A 19,233-nucleotide genomic window follows, 5' to 3' on the forward strand; every position below is an offset into this window, starting at 1 on the left:
AGATCCTTTAACTTTGAGCAGCATAGATATATTTCTTGCACAACAAACTTTGATTAGGTTTATCAAAAGCTGAAATTATATTTATTTTTAAAGTAAGTATAATCTATACCAGCTTGAAATTCATTTTCTTGCAGGCAGCCACAAATCAAAGATACACAATAGAATGCACAAATAAACCCACAGCAAAAAGACAGTCAAACATCCAATATGCAAAAAAAGGGACAAGTCATGCAAACAATAAGAAGAGTAAACAAATAACACACAAACGTGAACCGAAGATTCGCCGAAAGAGGGTCCGCAGCATGGAATCAGTCCAGCGCTGCAGTCAGTCCCGGAGCCCGAAAGTCAGTCCAGCACTGAAGCGAGTGAACCTCTTCCAGGAATCTGTCAGCTCTGTTCGTTGTCTGTCCTCAGCCTTAATGTTCTAATCTCTTAATCTGGCTCAGTGCTTAAATCGGCTAAGCATCAGTTCATTTTTTTTGCTCTTGGGGCCAGAACCCATCATTTCAATCCATCCTGAAGTTTCAGTCCAGCCCTAAGTCTGTCTAGCAATGGCCGCCATGGCCATCCCTGCACTCCTGAGACTCCAGTTCACTGAATCCTTCAGAATACCGCAAAAACGCCAGGTCGTGCAGTACAGACAGTGAAAAGCACAGCTCCCAGAGCGAAATTACAGGGTGCGATTCACAGTAACCGTAGTCCAGAAAAAGTACATTTAATCGAATAGTTAGTCATTTTGTCTGTTGCCCACTAAATGTCGCCAAGTCTCGCCAGCACCATTTCGGGACTTAAATTAAGGAAATGTTACCCATTAAATGAATGAGTGATGCAATCACAGCTTATGAAAGCATGTCAATTGCATTTCATTAATGACTAATTTTGTGTGGAATCGATACAAATGTTATTTTATGGAATTAAATGATGCCAATTTATTTGCAATTAAGTGTATGACTGTTTTCAACATGAAGGATGAAGGACTATAGACTACGCCACGTCGTAAATCTTAACCAGCAATTGGGTCAGATTGAGTCAGACATTGGGAGAAAGGGTCCTGTCTCAGGTCTGGACTCATTGTACCTGGGAACCACCTTGATGTTCTAAGAGGAAAGGACAAATTTAGAGCAAAGCTTTATTCCAGAGCAAATCTGTGTTGAGGCTGATTACAAAATGCTGGAGGAACTCAGCAAATCAGGCAGCATGAACTGATGAAGGTTGTTGTCTGAAATGTTGACTGTTTATTCCCCTCTGCCACACTTGATGAGTTCTGCAGAACCTCTTGTATTTATGAGGCTGTTGCTGGGCTGAAGGTTTTGGTTTTAAAAGATGGGCTGGGGTCTTTTTCCCTGGAGTGTAGGGTCTGAGAATTGGCCCCATAGAGATCTATAAAATCACGAGATGCAAAGATAAGGTGAATAGCTGAAGTATTTTCCCCAGGGTGTGAGAGTCCAATACCAGAGGGCATATTAAAAGAAGAAAGATTTCAAGGGGAACTGAGGGGTAACATTTTCACACAGAGGGTGATGTGTGTTTGTCAAAGTAAGTGACAGAGGCAGGTAAAACTGCAACGTTTGGACATATAGGTAACCCTGGATAGAGGGATATTGGCCAAAGACAGGCAAATAGGGCTCGGCTCAATCAGTTAGGTGACTTGTTTGACACGTACAAGATGGAACAAAGGGCCTGTTTCTCTGCTGGATAACTCCAGGTCTCTAATAATTCTAAGAATTTTTAGGAAATGGGAAAACTCATTTGAGCATTTTTAACTCCTTGAAATGTGACTGCAGGCAGACTGAATCACACGCTGGATAAATTAGATTGAAATGGCTCAGGGACAAATATTTTTCAATGTTTAATTACAAAAAGAAACCGTGAGTGTGAATGATGATCTGTTGTTGCTGTAAGGAATTTAGAAAGGAGGTAATAGAGCAGATTGCATGGTAAGTGTAAATAGCTGAAGTACTAAAATACACCGTTCATCATAGGTAGTTAGGTTTTCTGACTGTAGGTGATAACTGCAAGCACATTTTAAGCATGCTGGGTTTGTTATTTCCACTTTTACATAGGGTGGCATGGTGTCACAGTGGTTAGCACAACACTTTACAGTACCAGTAACCTGGGTTCAATTCCCACCACTGCTGGTAAGGAGTGTGTATGTTCTCCCCACCAATGCATAGGTTTCCTCCCGGTGCTCCAGTTTCCACCCACAGTCCAAAGACATACCGGTTGGTAGGTTAATTGGACATTGTAAATTGTCCTGTGATGAGGTTAAGATTAAATCGGGGGATTGCGGGGAGGTGAGGCTCACAGGGCCGGAAGGGCTTGTTCCACACAGTATCTCAATAAGTAAATAAACTACAATCAGTTACAGTCACACTGCATGGAATTAGGAAATAAGCCCTTCGGCCCATCTCAACATGCCAGCAAGTTCATCTCATCTACCCATGTTTGGCCCGTGGCCTCTGAAACCTCTCTGATCTAGATAACTCTTCAGATGCCCACCCCAACCATTGTTTCTGGCAGCTCATTCCAAATATACAAACACGAGGAATTCTGCAGATGCTGGAAATTCAAGCAAAACACATCAAAGTTGCTGGTGAATGCAGCAGGCCAGGCAGCATCTCTAGGAGGAAGTACAGTCGACGTTTCAGGCCGAGACCCTTCATCAGGATTCCAAATATACACCAGTTTGCATGAGGAAGCTGCTACTGATGTACCTTTTAGATATCTCAATCTTAAATCTTATGCCCTCTCGTTTTAAGCACCCCTTCCCTAAGAGTCCTTGCCCTAATTCTAACATGCATCGTTGGCAGATACAGTGTGGTCAAGGAGACAAAATTAATGAAACAAAACATACTGGAAAATCTCAGCAGGTCAGGCAGCATCTGTACAAAATGAAACAGCTCATGTTTCCAGCAGGCGATTCTTCATCAGAATTGATAAAGATACTCTAACCATAAATGTTGACACTGTTCCTTTATCCACAAATGTTCCTTACCTGCTGAGTGCTTTCAGTATTCCTTGAATTTATTTTATATTTTTACACTTGCAGTTTTTAATATTTTTCCCATAAGGTAAAGTATTGGACTGAAGTCAGTGTGGGAATGCCAGGGGACTCTGGCCAGTTGCTTGTGTAAGTGGCATCAAGGTGACATACTGATTACTTATCACCAGACTGTGCTGGAACTGCCCATGGAGACCCAAAGAGGGCCGACCTGCTGTGTTGGTGGGAAGTCTGCATACGGGACCCAGCAGCAATGGCTCTGCAACTTTATGTGTGAGGTGACAGATGAAGGGTGCCTTGTTCAGCATTACGTCATTGGGGATTACCTTCTCAATTAAATCGTTTAGTTAAATAATTTTAATTGTTTAAAACTTCTTTTGCATTTTAATTCAGTTTCTGTCTCTTTGGATTTTAGTAACTTTAAGAAGTTCTTTGTTGTTTGATCGAAACAGTTTCTGAATTCATTTAGAAAGACTCAAAGTATTGACAGGTCTGACCGCCAGCTACGTCAGGAGCATTGGTGGCTTCTGTAAAGACATGTTGGGCCACTATCCCTGGAGAGGGACAAGAGAATATAAGGATCCGATACTAAGTTCTCTTACACAAACATTTTCCAGTGTTGAGAACGTTATGATCAATAGTCATTGGTCAAATCGGGCTTGTTCAGATCCTGGATACTCCTCAAAGGAGAACGTTCAGAGGTCTCTGTTGGGTCATTGAAAGAAGCAAGCAGCTTGGCCCTCCTCCCACCTTTTTCCCAGTATTTACAGTATATCATTCCTTTCTCAACTTATCATTGAATCTGCATAATGGATCATATGAGTCCACTGTATAAAAAGGTCTCATCTCATCAGTACTCTGCCCCCCTCCCCCACCATTCTTGGGTCAATAACTGTAATGGGAGAGAGTGTGCTGAGCCTTTGCGCCTGTACTTGCCAAGGTGCGTTAGGCAGTGCCAATGAAGTGGGGCCTCAGTTTGCGCATGGACGTAGCATGCTGACATTCAGTGGCACACAGACCCTTCCCCAGAAAAGCTCTCTGCCACTGAGAAACGTGCAAACAAAACTAGAGAGGCCTGGTGGGACGGAGGTGGAGAGGGGAGGTCCAGATCAGTGAGTAGAGGGATTGTGATGAGGGTCAGCTGTTGCGGGTTGTTGCTGAGATGGGCTGTAATCATCATTTAGGACTTGAGGCTGAAGTGGGTGCTGAGGAAGGGATCTTTGATCAGCCTTGAGTTCTCAAGTCAAGTCGCTTTTTATTGTCATTTCGACCATAAGCTGCTGGTACAGTACACAGTAAAAACAAAACAACGTTCCTCCAGGACCATGGTGCTACATGAAACAACACAAAACTACACTAGACTAAGTGAGAGAACACAAGGCTACACTAGACTACGTAAAACAACACAAAACTACACTAGACTACAGACTTGCACAGGACTACATAAAGTGCACAAAACAGTGCAGGGCAGTACAGTAAATAATAAACAAGACAATAGGCACAGTGGAGGAAAAATTACAATGTAATAATAAATGAAATGATGTGTGGGCACGTGGCCAAGTGGTTAAGGCATTGGACTAGCTACCTGAAGGTCGTGAGTTCGAGCCCCAGCTGAGGGAACGTGTTGTGTCCTTGAGCAAGGCACTTAATCACACATTGCTCTGCGACGACACTGGTGCCACGCTGTGTGGGTCCTAATGCCCTTCCCCTTGGACAACATTGGTGTCGTGGAGAGGGGAGACTTGCAGCATGGGCAACTGCTGGTCTTCCATACAACCTTGCCCAGGCCTGTGCCCTGGAGAGTGAAGACTTTCCAGGTACAGATCCATGGTCTCGCAAGACTAAGGGATGCCTTTAATAATAAATAATGTAGATGTCAGTCTGAACTCTGGGTATTAAGGAGTTTGATGGCTTGGGGGAAGAAACTGTTGCACAGTCTGGTCGTGAAAGCCCGAATGCTTCGGTACCTTTTGCCAGATGGCAGGAGGGAGATGAGTTTGTATGAGGGGTGCGTGGGGTCCTTCACAATGCTGTTGGCTTTACGGTTGCAACTTGTGGTGTAAATGTCTGTAATGGCGGGAAGAGGGACCCCGATGATCTTCTCAGCTGACCTCACTGTCCACTGCAGGGTCTTGCGATCCGAGATGGTGCAATTTCCGAATCAGGCAGTGATGCAGCTGCTCAGGATGCTCTCAATACAACCTCTGTAGAATGTGGTGAGGAGGGGGGTGGGAGATGGACTTTTCTCAGCCTTCGCAGAAAGTAGAGACGCTGCTGGGCTTTCTTGGCTATGGAGCTGGTGTTGAGGGACCAGATGGGATTCTCCGCCAGGTGAACACCAAGAAATTTGGTGCTACAACAAAGAAACAGGCTCTTCAGCCAGTAAATCTGTGCTGACCATCAAACACCCATTTATACTGAGATTAGACTGAAACAATTTTACCACTCCTCCATCTTATCATATGCCTACAATCATCGACACACTAGTGGCAATTCACAGCGACTGAACAGCATGTCTTCAGGATGAGGGAGGAAACTGGAGGGAGAATGTGTAAACATCAGAGAGGCAGCAGCTGACATCAAGACTGAACTCTGGTCACTGGGGCTGTCAGGTAGCACCTTACCAGTTGCACTGTGCTGCCCATTGTGGTGTGCATGGCCAATGTCAGCAGTCTGTGTCATTGCTGGTTTGAGCTGGATCTTGCGACCAGTATGTGAGAGTGGAGATTTAGCTAGGGCAATGATATGTCGGCTGTTAGGGTGCTCCTATCAGTGCTCCTATCACTGAAGCTAGGGAGTGAAGAGAAGCCTGTAAATATATCACCTAAGGAGGATGTATTGGTTTGGGTTTCTAGTTCTGAGATTGGACCTGTGCAGGGAGTTCTTAGAAGCCAACCTCACCAGCATTTGGGACTCCCACAGGTGAGCAATTCATACCAAATGAAAAATCTCAGGAAGACTGCCCAGATATGAATTGGCTGCTATTGCACACCTGGTATTCTCCATGCCACATGTATGAAGCCCCCAACTTTCATTCAAGTGTTCCTTTTCATGGAAATTAGGTTATGTAGCACACAGGAACGCACCACAGAGCCTGAACCAATTTCCAAGCCATGGTGCTTGGTACTTAAGAGTTTTATATTTGCTCTCACCTAGATTATTGATGTTATAATTGTTCACCGTTCCATCATCAGTTCCTGAACAGCGGAGGTCCCACAAATGATCAAAGTAATATCAATATTTCTGAGTATTTATCAAATTAAGTGAAATTGCTCAGAGTTTCTCCAGAGGTATTCTATAACTTCACTTCAGCTTTCGTGTAGAATGGGAGCAGTTCTAGGAAACTCTCTGCCAATGAATTGATTTCCAACAAGACAGGAATTACAGTAAAGTACAGCTATTGCAGAAATGAGTAATAACTATCTTTGAAACTACAGCCAGTTCAGTACTCACTTCGAGTGACAACTCCTTCCAGTCGGATGATGTTGGGATGGTCAAATTGGCCCATGATACTGGCCTCACTCAGGAAGTCCCGCCTCTGTTTTTCCGTATATCCTACTTTGAGAGTTTTTAAAGCAACAGGGATCTCTCGTTTTGCTGGCAATTTCAGGCGACCATAGCATACTTCACCAAATTCACCTGTATAACAGCAAAGTGATGAAAGCAACAGTGCAAATCTGATGGATTCCAAGAGAGAGCACCTGATTTGGACGTTGGTGCTAAGTCAACATCATTGGCTTAATATTCAGTTTCACGGAAATCAATGGAAATGAATATTGGATGGGAACATAACACCTTATTCTCGTAACAACATGCACCCAACCATGCCAGTTTCCAAGGTTTAGATGCTCACACTTTCTGGAATATGGATAGCTGGTACAGCCCCTTTAAAGATTCAGGCCACCCCGCTAGTTGGCGGCCATGTTTTGGTGTCAAGATTTAATATTTAAAGAGCATCTGAACTGAAGTCTGGTACTCAATCATTCAGTTCAATTTTGGAATCTTGTCTAACATCTCATTTAGAACCCTGTCTTCATTTCCGTCTCCTATCGTGTCTCAATTCTAGTCATAGATACTCCAGCATTTGGGCCCTAACTATCCTCGCCTCGGTCTCCCATCACAGTTATCCTCCAAACAGCTGAGTAAAGGGTATAAATAATGCCCAAGAATAAATAATCACAAAAGCTTCTGCAATAATTATTTCCATTGCTAAAAAGGAAAGAGATACAAATGAATTTCTCACCTGAACCAATAACTTTCTCAATTTTTATTCGTGATGCCTCTATTTCTCGGGCAAACTCTCGGACAGCGAGACCTGGGTCTTCATAGGTGTGAGGGTCAACGTAGATCTTTGGGTCTGGGAATCTGACTGTTAAAACAACAGCACAGCAGTTTCTGTGACACTGTTTCAAACATTATGGCAAGATATGAATTAGTCATGTTTGGACTGAGTATCAGGGTATCTTTGCCAGGGTTCCAGAACCTGGGTGAAGAAACTGAATACTCAGTACATTGGAGTGCCGAACGTCCCGACCTTGTCCTGTATATCATTAGCTTTCTTGAGTATTATTGGAGTGGGATTAATCCAGCTAAGCCACAGCACTATGCCAGCACCTTCACATGGAATTACATCATTAGAAAGAGGTGAAATAGGGTCAGAGAATGTTGAATCTTTTTGGGTGGAATTAAGAAACTGCAAGGCTGAAAAAAACCATGATGGGAATCATATATAGGACTCCAAATAGTAGCCAACATGTGGGGTTGAAATTACAAAGGGAGCTAGAAAAGGCATGTAATAAGGGTAAAGACACAATTGTAATGGGAGCATTCAATTTGCAAGGGGATTGGGAAAATCAGGTTGGTGTCAGATTGGAAGACAGGAAATTCGTTGAATGCCTACAAGATGGCTTTTTAGAGCAGCTTGTGCTTGAGCCTACTCAGGGAAAGACTATCTTAGATTGGGTGTTGTGTATTAACACAGATCTTATTAGGGAGCTTAATGTAAAGGAACCATTAGGAGGCAGTGTTCATAATATGATTGAATTCATACTGCAATTTGAGAGGGAGAAGCATAAGTCACATGTTTCAGTATTGCAATGGAATAAAGGGAATTACAGAGGCATGAGAGAGGAGCTGGCCCAGGTGGATTGGGGGAGGATACTGGCAGGGATGATGGCAGAGGAAGATGGCTGAAGTTTCTGGAAGTAGTTCACAAGGCGCAAGATAGATACATCCCACAGAGGATGAATTCTCAAATGGCAAATGTAGGTAACCACGGCTGACAAGAGAAGTTAAGGATTGCATAAAAGCCAAGGAAAGGGCATATAAGGTAGTAAAAGTGAGTGGGCAGTTGGATGATTGGGAAGCTTTTAAAACCCAACGAAAGGCAACTAAAAAGCTATAAGAAGGGAAAAGATGAAATATGAAGGCAAACTAGCCAATAATATAACACAGGATAGTAAAAGTTTTCAGTTATATAAAGAGTAAAAAGGGAGGTTTGAATTGATATTGGACCACTGGAAAGAGGTAGTAATGGGGGACAAAGAAATGGCAGATGAATTTAATGGGTATTGCACCTGTCTTCACTGTGTAAGACACTATCTGTGTGCCTGAGGTCCGTGAGTGTCAGGGAGCAGGAGTGAGTGCCATTGCAATTATAAAGGAAAAAGTTTTAGGCAAACTCAAAGGTCTTAAGGTGATTAAGTCACCTGGACCAGATGGATACATCCCAGAGTCCTGTGAGAGCTTGCTGAAGAGATAACAGATGAATTGGTAAAGATCTTTCAAGAATCACTTGATTCTGGCATAGTCCCAGAGGTCTGGAAGATTGAAAATATTGCTCCATTCTTTAAGAAGGGAGGAAGGCAAAAAGAAAGGAAATGATAGGCCATTTAGCCTAACCTCAGAGGATGGGAAAGTGTTGGAGTCTATTATTAAGGATGAGGTTTTGGGGTACTTGGAGACTAATGATAAAATAAGTCAAGATCAACATGGTTTCTGTAAAGGAAAATCTTACCTCACAAATCTGTCAGAGTTCTTCAAGGAAGTAACAAGCAGGGTGAATAAAGGAGAGGTATTGGATGTCATTTACTTGGATTTTCAGAAGGTATTTGATAAGGTGCCACACATGAGGCTGCTTAACAAGACAAAACCCTATGGCGTTACAGGAAAGATACTGACATGGATAGAGGGATGTCTGACAGGCAGGAGACAGTGAGACAGTGAGTAGGCTGGCTGCCAGTGACTAGTGGTGTTCTTTAGGGGGTCAGTACTGGGACCGCTACTTTTCACGTTGTTTGTCATTGATTTGGATAATGGAATTAATGGCTTTATGGCAAAATTTGTGGATGATATGAAGATAAGTGGAGGGATAGGTCGTGCTGAGGAAGAAATGTGATTGCAGCATGAGTTTGACAAATTGGAAGAATGGGCAAAAAACGGTGTATGAAATATAACGATGGGGAATGTATGATCATGCATTTTGGTAAAAGGAACAATAGTGCGGACTAAAGTCTAAATGCGGAGAAGGTTCACATATCAGAGGTGCAGGGAGAGTTTGGAGTCCTCATGCAAGATTCCCAGATGGTTAATTTTCAGGTTGAGTCTGTGGTAAAGAAAGCAAATGCAAACTTGGCATTTATTTCAAGGGAAATAGAATATAAAACTAAAGAGATAATGCTGAGCCTTTGTAAGACACTAGTTAGGCCGCACTTGGAGTATTGTCAACAGTTTTGGTCCTGAAAACTGTTGTCATTGGAGAGAGTACAGAGGATATTTATAAGGGTTATTCCAGGAATGGAAGGGTTGACGTATGAGGAGTGTTTGGCAGCTTTGGGCCTGTACTCACTGGAATTTAGAAGAATATATGGGGATCTCATTGAAGCATACCGAATGTTGAAAGGACTAGGATGGGTGGATGTGGAGAGGATGTTTCCAATGGTAGGGTATGCATAGCCTCAGAATTGAGGGGTGCCCTTTTCAAACAGAGGTAAGGAGCAATTGCTTTAGCCAGATAGTAGTGCACCTGTGGAATGCTCTGCCACAGACTGCTGTGGAGACCAAGTCTGTGCGTATTCTTAAACCAGAAGTTGATCATTTCCTGATTGGTCAGGGCATCAAAAGGTGTAGTGAGAAGGCAGGTGTATGGGGTAGAGTAGGATCTGGGATCAGCCATGATGGAATGGCGGAGCAGACTCGATGGGCTGAATGGCCTAATTCTGCTCCTATGCCTTATGGTCTTATGGTCTTCGTTACAAGGAATGCAATGGTTCAAGAATCCACTCATTGCCATCTTCTCAAAGAGGGTCAGAAAAGGACAGTAAATACTGAACGTATCAAGGATGCCATTATCATATAAGTTGATTAAAAGAAAACCAAGCAGTTTTGCACATAGTATCAGAACTTAAATTTGGCACTTTCCTGACTTGCATTGCTAAATATATGTCATATTTCTGTTTGCATTGAATGAATTATCAGTCCGACACTGAATATTTCCTCAGTTTTCACATAGATTTAAAAGGAGTCAAATGAACAAAAGCTACAAATATTGCCCACTATTTGGATGCACCATAATGTCATTTTGGATAAGTCTAACAGGAACTATAATATAATACTTAGCCCACATTTTTAAAGCCAGAAATGTGAGACACTGTAGTTGTGTCTCCTCCCTGTGGGATGGGAGTTTGAGTCCAGTTCCAACCTGCAAGCTGTATAGGTGTAAATCATTCTGATAGTATTTGAATAAGAACTTGCAGTTCTCTTCTTGTCTTGCCCTCTATTTGTTTCTAGCTTAGCCATTGGTACTCAGACCAAATGATTTGGACAGTTGGTCATTCATTTGGCCCATGTGTGATTACCTGTGTGAAAATTAGTTGTTTTACATATCCTACCTCTCATAAACATGATGCTACCTTAACTGGCTACTGTAAGTTATTCCTTGTGAGTGTAGTGAACATGGGCATGCGAGAGAGAATGGACTACAAGGAAATCAGGAGGAAGGTATAGGACTATAGTCTCCGCTTATGTCAAAGGAAGAGAAACTATAATACAATATAGAAGACATCTCATCCTCCATGATCTAATAATTTCATAACGAATCGAATATTATTCTTGTACTTACGGTGTCCATTTTGGTAATACATTTTTTCTTCATCAGGGTCCTGAAATGCTTTACTGTACCCACACCTCCTGTAAGAAAGATTTAACCACATTACAGTAACTCTAGAGGGATCTTTAGTTTAAAGTGTCTGATCAGTAACACAGCCCATTGTGTGACTCTTACATGGCATGCATTTAATGACTAGGCCTGCTATTAATGTGCCATCAAAGTCAATAGCTTCTTGTAAAACCTTTCTTTGAAATTGGAACCGTGGTTTGTAATAGCTGAAAACAAGACAGACAGATTACTGTGCATCACAGAACCTGTCAAATTGGAATTCCAAAAAAGAAAATCTTCCTCTTGCCATGGATGCTGTCTGACTAGCTGAATTTATTTCAATGGTTATTGCTTTTATTTCATGCTTCCAACATCTGTGTTACTTTTTACATTTTCATTTGAATTATCATTTGTCTTGGCTCTCATTCCACTAAACAAAGCAATCTTCAATACTTGCCAGATTCTGGGACAGTTAGTTTATGCCAATGGACATAATTATAATACTTGATTAAAAAAGTATAATTTGTTGGAGTAATTTTTAGAAAATATTTAAAAGCCCAAGTGGAGTCTGTGGAGAGAGAAATCAAATCAACTGAACTACCGGTGCTGAAAAAGAGTTATTGACTTGAAACTAACTTGGTTACTCATCTCAAAGGTGCTGCTTGACCTGCTGAGTTTGTTGAGAGCTTTCATAAGAAGATAAGAAATAGGAGCAGGAGTCGGCCTTCTGGCCCGTCGAACCTGCTCCACCATTCAGTAAGATCATGGCTGATCTAGCCATGTACTCAGTTCCACCTACCTGCTTTTCCCCCGTAACCCTTAATTCCCCTACTATGCAAAAATCTATCCATCCTTGTCTGACATATATTTACTAAGGTAACAACCACTGCTTCATTGAGCAGAGAGTTCCACAGATTCACCACTCTCTGGGAAAAGCAGTTCCTCCTCATCTCTGTCCTAAATCTACTCCCTCAAATCTCTGGGCTATGTCCCCTGTGCTAGTCTCACAACTTTCCCACCTCTATCTTATCTATCCCTTTCATCATTTTATATGTTTCTATAAGATTTCCTCTCATTCTTCTGAATTCCAGCAAGTATAGTCCCAGGCGACTCTATCTCTTCTCATAGTGTAACCCCCTCATCTCTGTAATCAACCGGGTGAACCTCCTCTGCACCGCCTCCAAAGCCAGTATATCCTTTTTCAAGTAAGGAGACCAGAACTGCACACAATACTCCAGGTACAACCTCACCAGTACCCTGTACAGTTGCAGCATAGCCTCCCTGCTCTTAAGTTCAATCCCTCTAGCAATGAAGGCCAACATTCCATTTGCCTTCTTGATAGCCTGCTGCATCTGCAAACCAACCACTGTGATTCATGCACAAGCACTCCCAAGTCCCTCTGCACAGCAGCATGCTGCAATCTTTTACCATTTAAATAATAATCTGCTGTTTCATCTTTCCTTCACATTTACCAACATTGTACTCTATCTGCCAGACCCATGCCCTCTCACTTAACCTATCTATATCTCTGTGCAGACTCTCTGTATCTTCTGTATAATTTGCTTTTCCACTCAATTTAGTATCATCAGAAAATTACATACACTACACTTGGTCCCCTCTCCCAGATCGTTAATGTATATCGTGAATAGTTGCGGGCCCAGCACCGACCCCTGTAGCACACCACTCACCACTGAATACCAACAAGAGTAACACTCGTGTATTCCAACTATCTGCTTTCTATTAGTTAACCAATCCTCTATCGTTGTTAATACATCACCCACAATTCTATGCATTTTTTCCTTATCAACAAGTCTTTTATGTGGCACCTTATCGAACACCTTCTGAAAATCAAAATAACGTCCATTTGTTCCCCTCTGTCCACTGCGCTCATCATATCCTCAAAGAGCTCCAGTAACTTTGTCAAACAGTTCTTTCACAAGAACACAAAAAAATACAGGAGCAAGAATAGACCACTCAGCCCCTAATTCCTGAACCAGTGTTCAGTATTGACCCGCTGCTTCAACTCCTCTTCCGTGCCAGTTTCACATAACCCTCAATCCTTTGAACTTTTAAATATTTATCTATCTCTGCCTTAGGCATTTCAAATGATCAGGCCTCCACTATTCTTTCCAAAGATTCACTACCCTCTAAAAGAAAAAAAACATCTCCATGCCTCACTTTTAAATGACCAGCCCTTTAGTTTGTCGTTATACCCATGTGTATATACTTTTACTTCAGGTCTCCAGAATTTGCATTTTTCTGCTTTTTAGTTTTTGTTCATTACTTGGCTTTACTCCAGAAAATGACCATAAAATGTGTGGACGGACTGAAATAAGCCGCCCACAAACAGCTCTTTTCAGCCATGTCTCCATATTGTCATATTCAGTGCAATATAAAATACCAGCCGCTTCTTCTTTCTGACCGCTGGTTTTAACCACAATGAGGTATATTAATGCATTCCTAAGAATGAAAGTGTTTGAAATTGAATTAGAAATTTCAACCACGGTTTAAATTGTCATTATTAATTATTGAATTAGTAAAACTGAAATTTGCACAACCTGTTCATGGCAACATTTTTCAATCACCACATTCAACTTACACGTCTTACAGAATGGAAAAACATTCTCATTGGAACAGAGGAATCAGGAATAGGAGTAGACAGTCCAGCTCTGTGAACGTGTTCCACCATTCAACAAGATTGGTACAGGTATTCTACCTCAGTAACATTTTCCTGTAGTCTCTATTTCCCTTGATTGTCTTCATGTCAGAAAGTACCTAACTGCTGTAAACAGGTTCTCCAATTGTCCTGCTGAAATCCCTGCACTGAGCTGCAGATGTTGTCTGTCCCTTGACTATAGACTTGGGCGCAATTGGGTTACACCTTTTCCTTAATTAGAAAGGAATCAATGAAACATTAATTTTGGGTTTTTTTTGGCTATGGCTGGAAGTAGATCAAGCAGTTTATACTTAAGGCAGGTCAGCGTAGGAAGAACAAAGCAGGCTTTGCAAACCAGAGTAAAATTAAACATAAATCTGGGCAGGCAGGTTGGGGCAAGTGAAAACAAAATGAAGAGTAAATGAATCGGATTTAATTACATGTCCTAGGATTGATCTTACAACTAACAACTATTGTAACTTTTTCACTGTAATGTTTAATGTTCTGATTATATGTAAATAAGACAGAAAAGCAAGTTCCCTGTAGCTGTGGATAGTGTGAGAAATCTCTTAATTAAACAGAAACATATGTACCTACATCTATATCCTTATGCATAAATCTATATACATATCTGCACATGAATATTTCTACTACTTTTTTTTAAGCACACTGCAGCAGCCCTTTACATACATTTCACAGAAATAAGAGAACCTCCAATTTCATCATTTTCGACACTGCAGAGAAATGTAATGAAGTAGTCATGAGGCTCTGGGATAGGGTGTTAATCTGGGCTGGTGTACACGTTGAACTGATCAGCTTCCATCAGAGAATCACTGACGTGCACTGACCAAGAAGCAGCACAGGAACAGACTTCAATCATTTTGTAATACGTTAAAAAGTAAGGGTCTTTTTCTCCTCCCGACAAGGAGCTGCTGCCCAGCTGAGATGTGGTGTTTATAGTCAATAACTCTACGATCTCAAAAACCTCTGTGTAATCTTTGAGTTATTTCTACAAGAGTGTGTACACATGTAAACTTTCAGAACAATGTTTCCATTGGTAAGAATTATCACAGCTCGGTGAAATAAAAATAATGATTTCAACAGAGGAATTATTCTAGCATAAAGGTCCTCTCTGATCTATTTCTCAGTTGATGAAAGTATTGAAATTCTTGCCCTGTAGTTACTATGGTGACATTAAATGTACACACCCTACCCTGCATTCAACAATATGACCAAGGGAAAAGCATGTATGTGTGGCCTATTGAGCAATTCCTCCAGCAGGACCACGACCTTGTCATAAGTTTGGAGGTTTGTGTGCCCAGTGACCCAGAGAGCTATGTTGGCTGGAGTCAGGGCTTTTGCTTTGGCTCTCAGTAGGGTCACCCATACCAAACAGGTCAAAGGGTAGAGGCCAGATGAAGAGTGGCCACTGGTCCTCCGGACCTCCAGCTTCGGGGGTTCAGCTTAGGGATAACACCCTGACTGGTCAAAAACGATTGCTATGGAAACAGCAATGAAGAATTCTTTTATATAGACAGAGTTGGAGGCCCCTCATTGCTGCCCTAAACGTCAGTGGCATAACAGTAACTGAAGTTGTTCCATTCCTGTCCATCACGAGGCAGAATGTGTACATTAATAGGGAGAGTGACTCGCAATTCCTCCCCAATCTTTCTTCTGCAAGACTTCATTCATCAAAGTACCGCATCAAGCGCTGTAATGATTGCTTTGAATCTCTTTTTGGTTGCATTTGTTTGTAACTAAGGCTGTAGGAAGATGTGGTTTTGCGTCTGCAGCTTGCTCTGAGTGTTTGAATGTTCATCAAAATATTGATCTAAGAAGTGGGAATTGATAGCTCTTCCTATCATACCTGGAGGACAAGTGAGTTGAAAGTCTCAGCTCTGAGATTATAGCGTGGTTAAATGATAGGGCTGAACATGATCTGATTATGCTAATATAAACTGCAAAGTAGAAAATATACAATGGACAGAGTTGATTGAAAAGTTGAGGGGAGTCGTCCTATAAACTGACACAAAGTATTTGAAGATATGTACATGATTCCCCTGAAATTTAGCTATGTAGCATAAGAGAATACAGTACAAAGTCAAACCAGAAAAAGGTAACTGTCACGTAGGAAGGCTTCCCACACCAGACTACAGCCTTTATTGGGATTTATTTAAATTGGCAGATTAGTGAACCGGTTTATTATTGTCATATACACTGAAGTATTGTACAACATGAAATTTTGCTTTGTATGCTATCCATACAGATCATTTTCTTACAATAGTGCAATGAGTTAGTACTAGGACATCAGTGTACCAGGGAATCACAAGGGAACTAGCATATAGGAGGGAGACTGAAAATCTGGCTGAGTGGTGTCATAACAATGACCTTTCATTCAATGTCAGCAAGACCAAGGAGCTGATTATAGACCTTAGGAGAAGGAAACCAGAGGTCTATGAGCCAGTCCTCATTGGATGGTTAGCAGTGGCGAGGGTTTGAAACTTCAAATTCTGAGATGTTATTACTTTGGAGGACCTGTCCTGAAGAAAACATGGCAGTGCCTCTACTTCGTTACAAGTATTTGGAGATTTGGGATGACATCTAAAACTTTTCCAAAATTCATAGACGTGTGGTGGAGAGTTTATTGACTGGCTGCATCACAGCCTTGTGTGGAAACGCCAATGCTCTTAAATGGAGAATGCTACAAAAATTAGTGGAAACGGCCCAGTCGATCACAGGTAAAGTCCTCACAACCACTGAGCACATCTACTTGAAATGCTGTTGCAGGAAAGCAGCATCCATCATTAGGGACACCTATCACCCAGTACATGATCCCTTCTCACTGCTGACAGCAGGAAGAAGATATAAGAGCCTCAGGATGCACATCAGCAGGTTCAGGAACAGCTATTACTCTACAACCTTTAGACTCTTGAACCAAAGGGTTTAACTTCACTCAACTTCACTTGCCCCATCGTTGAAATGTTCCCATAATCAATGGACTCAAATTTCAAGGACTCTTCATCTCATGTTCTTAATATTTATTGCTTCTTTATTTATTATTATTATTTCTCTTTTTATGGAGAGAAAACTCAAAAATCTGAGGTGCAAGTGGACTTGGGTGTCCTCATGCAGGATTCCCTAAAAGTTAATTTGCAGGTTGAGTTAGTGGTGAGGAAGGAATATGCAGTGTTAGCATTCTTTTTGAGATGATGAGAATATAAAAGCAAGGATGTAAAGTTGAGAACTTATAAGGTGCTGGTGAGGCCTTACCTGGAGCATTGTGAGCAACATAGGGCTCCTTATCTAAGAAAGGATGTACTGACATTGGAGAGGATATAAAGGAGATTCACGAAAATGATTCTGGGATTGAAAGGCATCATATGATGGCTCTGGGCCTGTACTCACTGGAATTCAGAAGAATGAATGGGGATCTTATTGAAACCTATTGAATGTTGAAAGACCTCAATAGAGTAAGTATGGAGAGGATGTTTCTTCTAGTGAGGGGAGACTAAGACCAGAAGATACAGCCTCAGAATAGAGGGACGTCCATTTAGAATGGAGATGAGGGGGAATTTCTTTGGTCAGAGAGTGGTGAATCTGTGCAATTCGCTGCCAAAGGCGGCTGTGGAAGCCAAGTAATTGGGTATATTTAAGGCAGAGGTCGATAGTCAGGGCATGAAGAGATTCTGGGAGAAAGCAGAAGATAGGGGCTGCGAAGGAAAATGGATCGACCACCATGAAAAAGCAGAGCAAGACTCGATGGGCCAAATGGCCTAATTCTGCTCCTATATCTTACGGTCTTATTTGCACAGTTTGGTGTCTTCTGCACTCTGGTTGAACACCCTAGTTAGATAGTCTTTCATTGATTTTGTTACAGTTATCATTCTATAGATTTGATGAGTTGGCCCACAACAAAATGAATCTCATAGTAACATGTATGTACTTTGATAACAAAATTTGCTTTGAACTTTGAACTAGGGAAAACAATAAAATACAAAGTAAAATGTCACAGTTACAGAGAAAGTGCAGTATGGACGATAATAAGATGATGAGATCAGGAATCCATCTTCTCGTTCCAGGGCCAGTCCAGTACTCTCATGGCACTGCCATTGAATCTAATGACACAGGTCTTCAGGCTTTTGTAAGTTCTGCCCGGTGGGAGGGGGAGAAGAAAGAATGCTGCATTGTTTTAAAAATAATTAAATATAACTAAGACCTGATGGTTCAAGGAGGGTGATAAATGACAATGAAATGACTGGCTTTCTGCCCTGTGCTGAGCTGGCAATGAGAACATTGTACAAGGTTAATAAGCCTTTTTCAGATCCAGCCTGAATTGGTATTGTGCTGAGGATATCTGCACTATTATACATGAAATGAAGAAGGTGAAATGGATCCCAATAATTATTATGTTATTTCCCCCATTTTACCTTTTCCTGCAGATAAACATTGCAAGGAGAATGATCAGGCCCGTCACCAAAGCAAAGCAGATCCAGATTATTGTGGTGGTATTATATCGGAGGGAGACTAAAGGGGAACAAGAAAAATGTTATTAAAGTGATACTTCCAAATTTTTGTCACTCTACAATTAGGCAGCAATTAAACAAATGAAGAATCAAATATTTTCCTTTAATAACTAATGATTGAGACAAATATGATGCCAATTTTCAGCAATGCAATTATTTTTACTACGGTTACTATGGAGATCAACCTTAATCAAATAATGCATCTGAACAGATGCCTTAATTATAAAGAGAGCTAGGCAGTTTCTGAGTAGTTATGGCAGATTTTATTCAAATATTTTGCTACAATTGAGGCTTGAGATTATTGTCCTTTGGTTACCATGGTGACCTTGAATGTGCATACCATAATCCACATTCAATAATAGAACCAAAGGCAATGCATTTATGTGTGGCCTGTTGAGCCATTCCCATACATCACAGGGTATAATCTGTGCATTAACTCGGAAGGACAACTCTGGTTCTCTCATGAAATGCTACTACATCAAAGAAACAGTGCAGAGAAAAGGATGGTTATAAATCTTAACTTGACGCCAACACATAAGAAAGGCCAGAAGAAGTTGATTTAGCCTAGAGAATCAGTCTCTGCTAGGGATGCGTCTCCAGGAATGTCAGGGTGTGCATCCTGGGAATGTTAGAGTGTGTGTCTGGGAAAATGTGGCTGTGGGTTTCGAGAACATTGGAATGCAATTTCTTAAAATGTTGGAGTATGAATCTGGGAATGTCAGGGAGTTTTGGGGCTTCTGCCTAGTAATGTCAGGATGTGGGTCAAGGAATGTTGGAGTGTGTGTCTCACAGAACGTCAGTGTGTATATATCCCAGAATGTCAGTGTGTGCATCTCAAAATGTCAGGGTGCAGGTCTGCGAATGTAAGCATGTGGGTCTGAGAATGTCAGAGTTCATG

At 41.5% G+C, this 19,233-nt stretch overlaps 1 protein-coding gene across 2 annotated transcripts in view; it reads right to left on the reverse strand.

The window, feature by feature from the left end:
- epha8 (eph receptor A8) overlaps nucleotides 1-19,233 on the reverse strand; it is a 390,012-nt gene that overhangs the window by 106,546 nt on the left and 264,233 nt on the right. For both annotated transcript variants that reach the window (XM_063032812.1, XM_063032813.1), the window contains exons 6-9: nucleotides 18,240-18,336; nucleotides 11,121-11,188; nucleotides 7,245-7,370; nucleotides 6,455-6,640 (exon numbers count right to left, since the gene is read on the reverse strand). In XM_063032812.1, coding sequence (XP_062888882.1) covers nucleotides 6,455-6,640; nucleotides 7,245-7,370; nucleotides 11,121-11,188; nucleotides 18,240-18,336 — 477 coding nt within the window. The remainder of the gene's footprint in view (nucleotides 1-6,454; nucleotides 6,641-7,244; nucleotides 7,371-11,120; nucleotides 11,189-18,239; nucleotides 18,337-19,233) is intronic.

Source organism: Mobula hypostoma, chromosome 25 (genome assembly GCF_963921235.1).
Source record: "Mobula hypostoma chromosome 25, sMobHyp1.1, whole genome shotgun sequence".
In the NCBI taxonomy this organism is placed as follows: Eukaryota; Metazoa; Chordata; class Chondrichthyes; order Myliobatiformes; family Myliobatidae; genus Mobula; species Mobula hypostoma.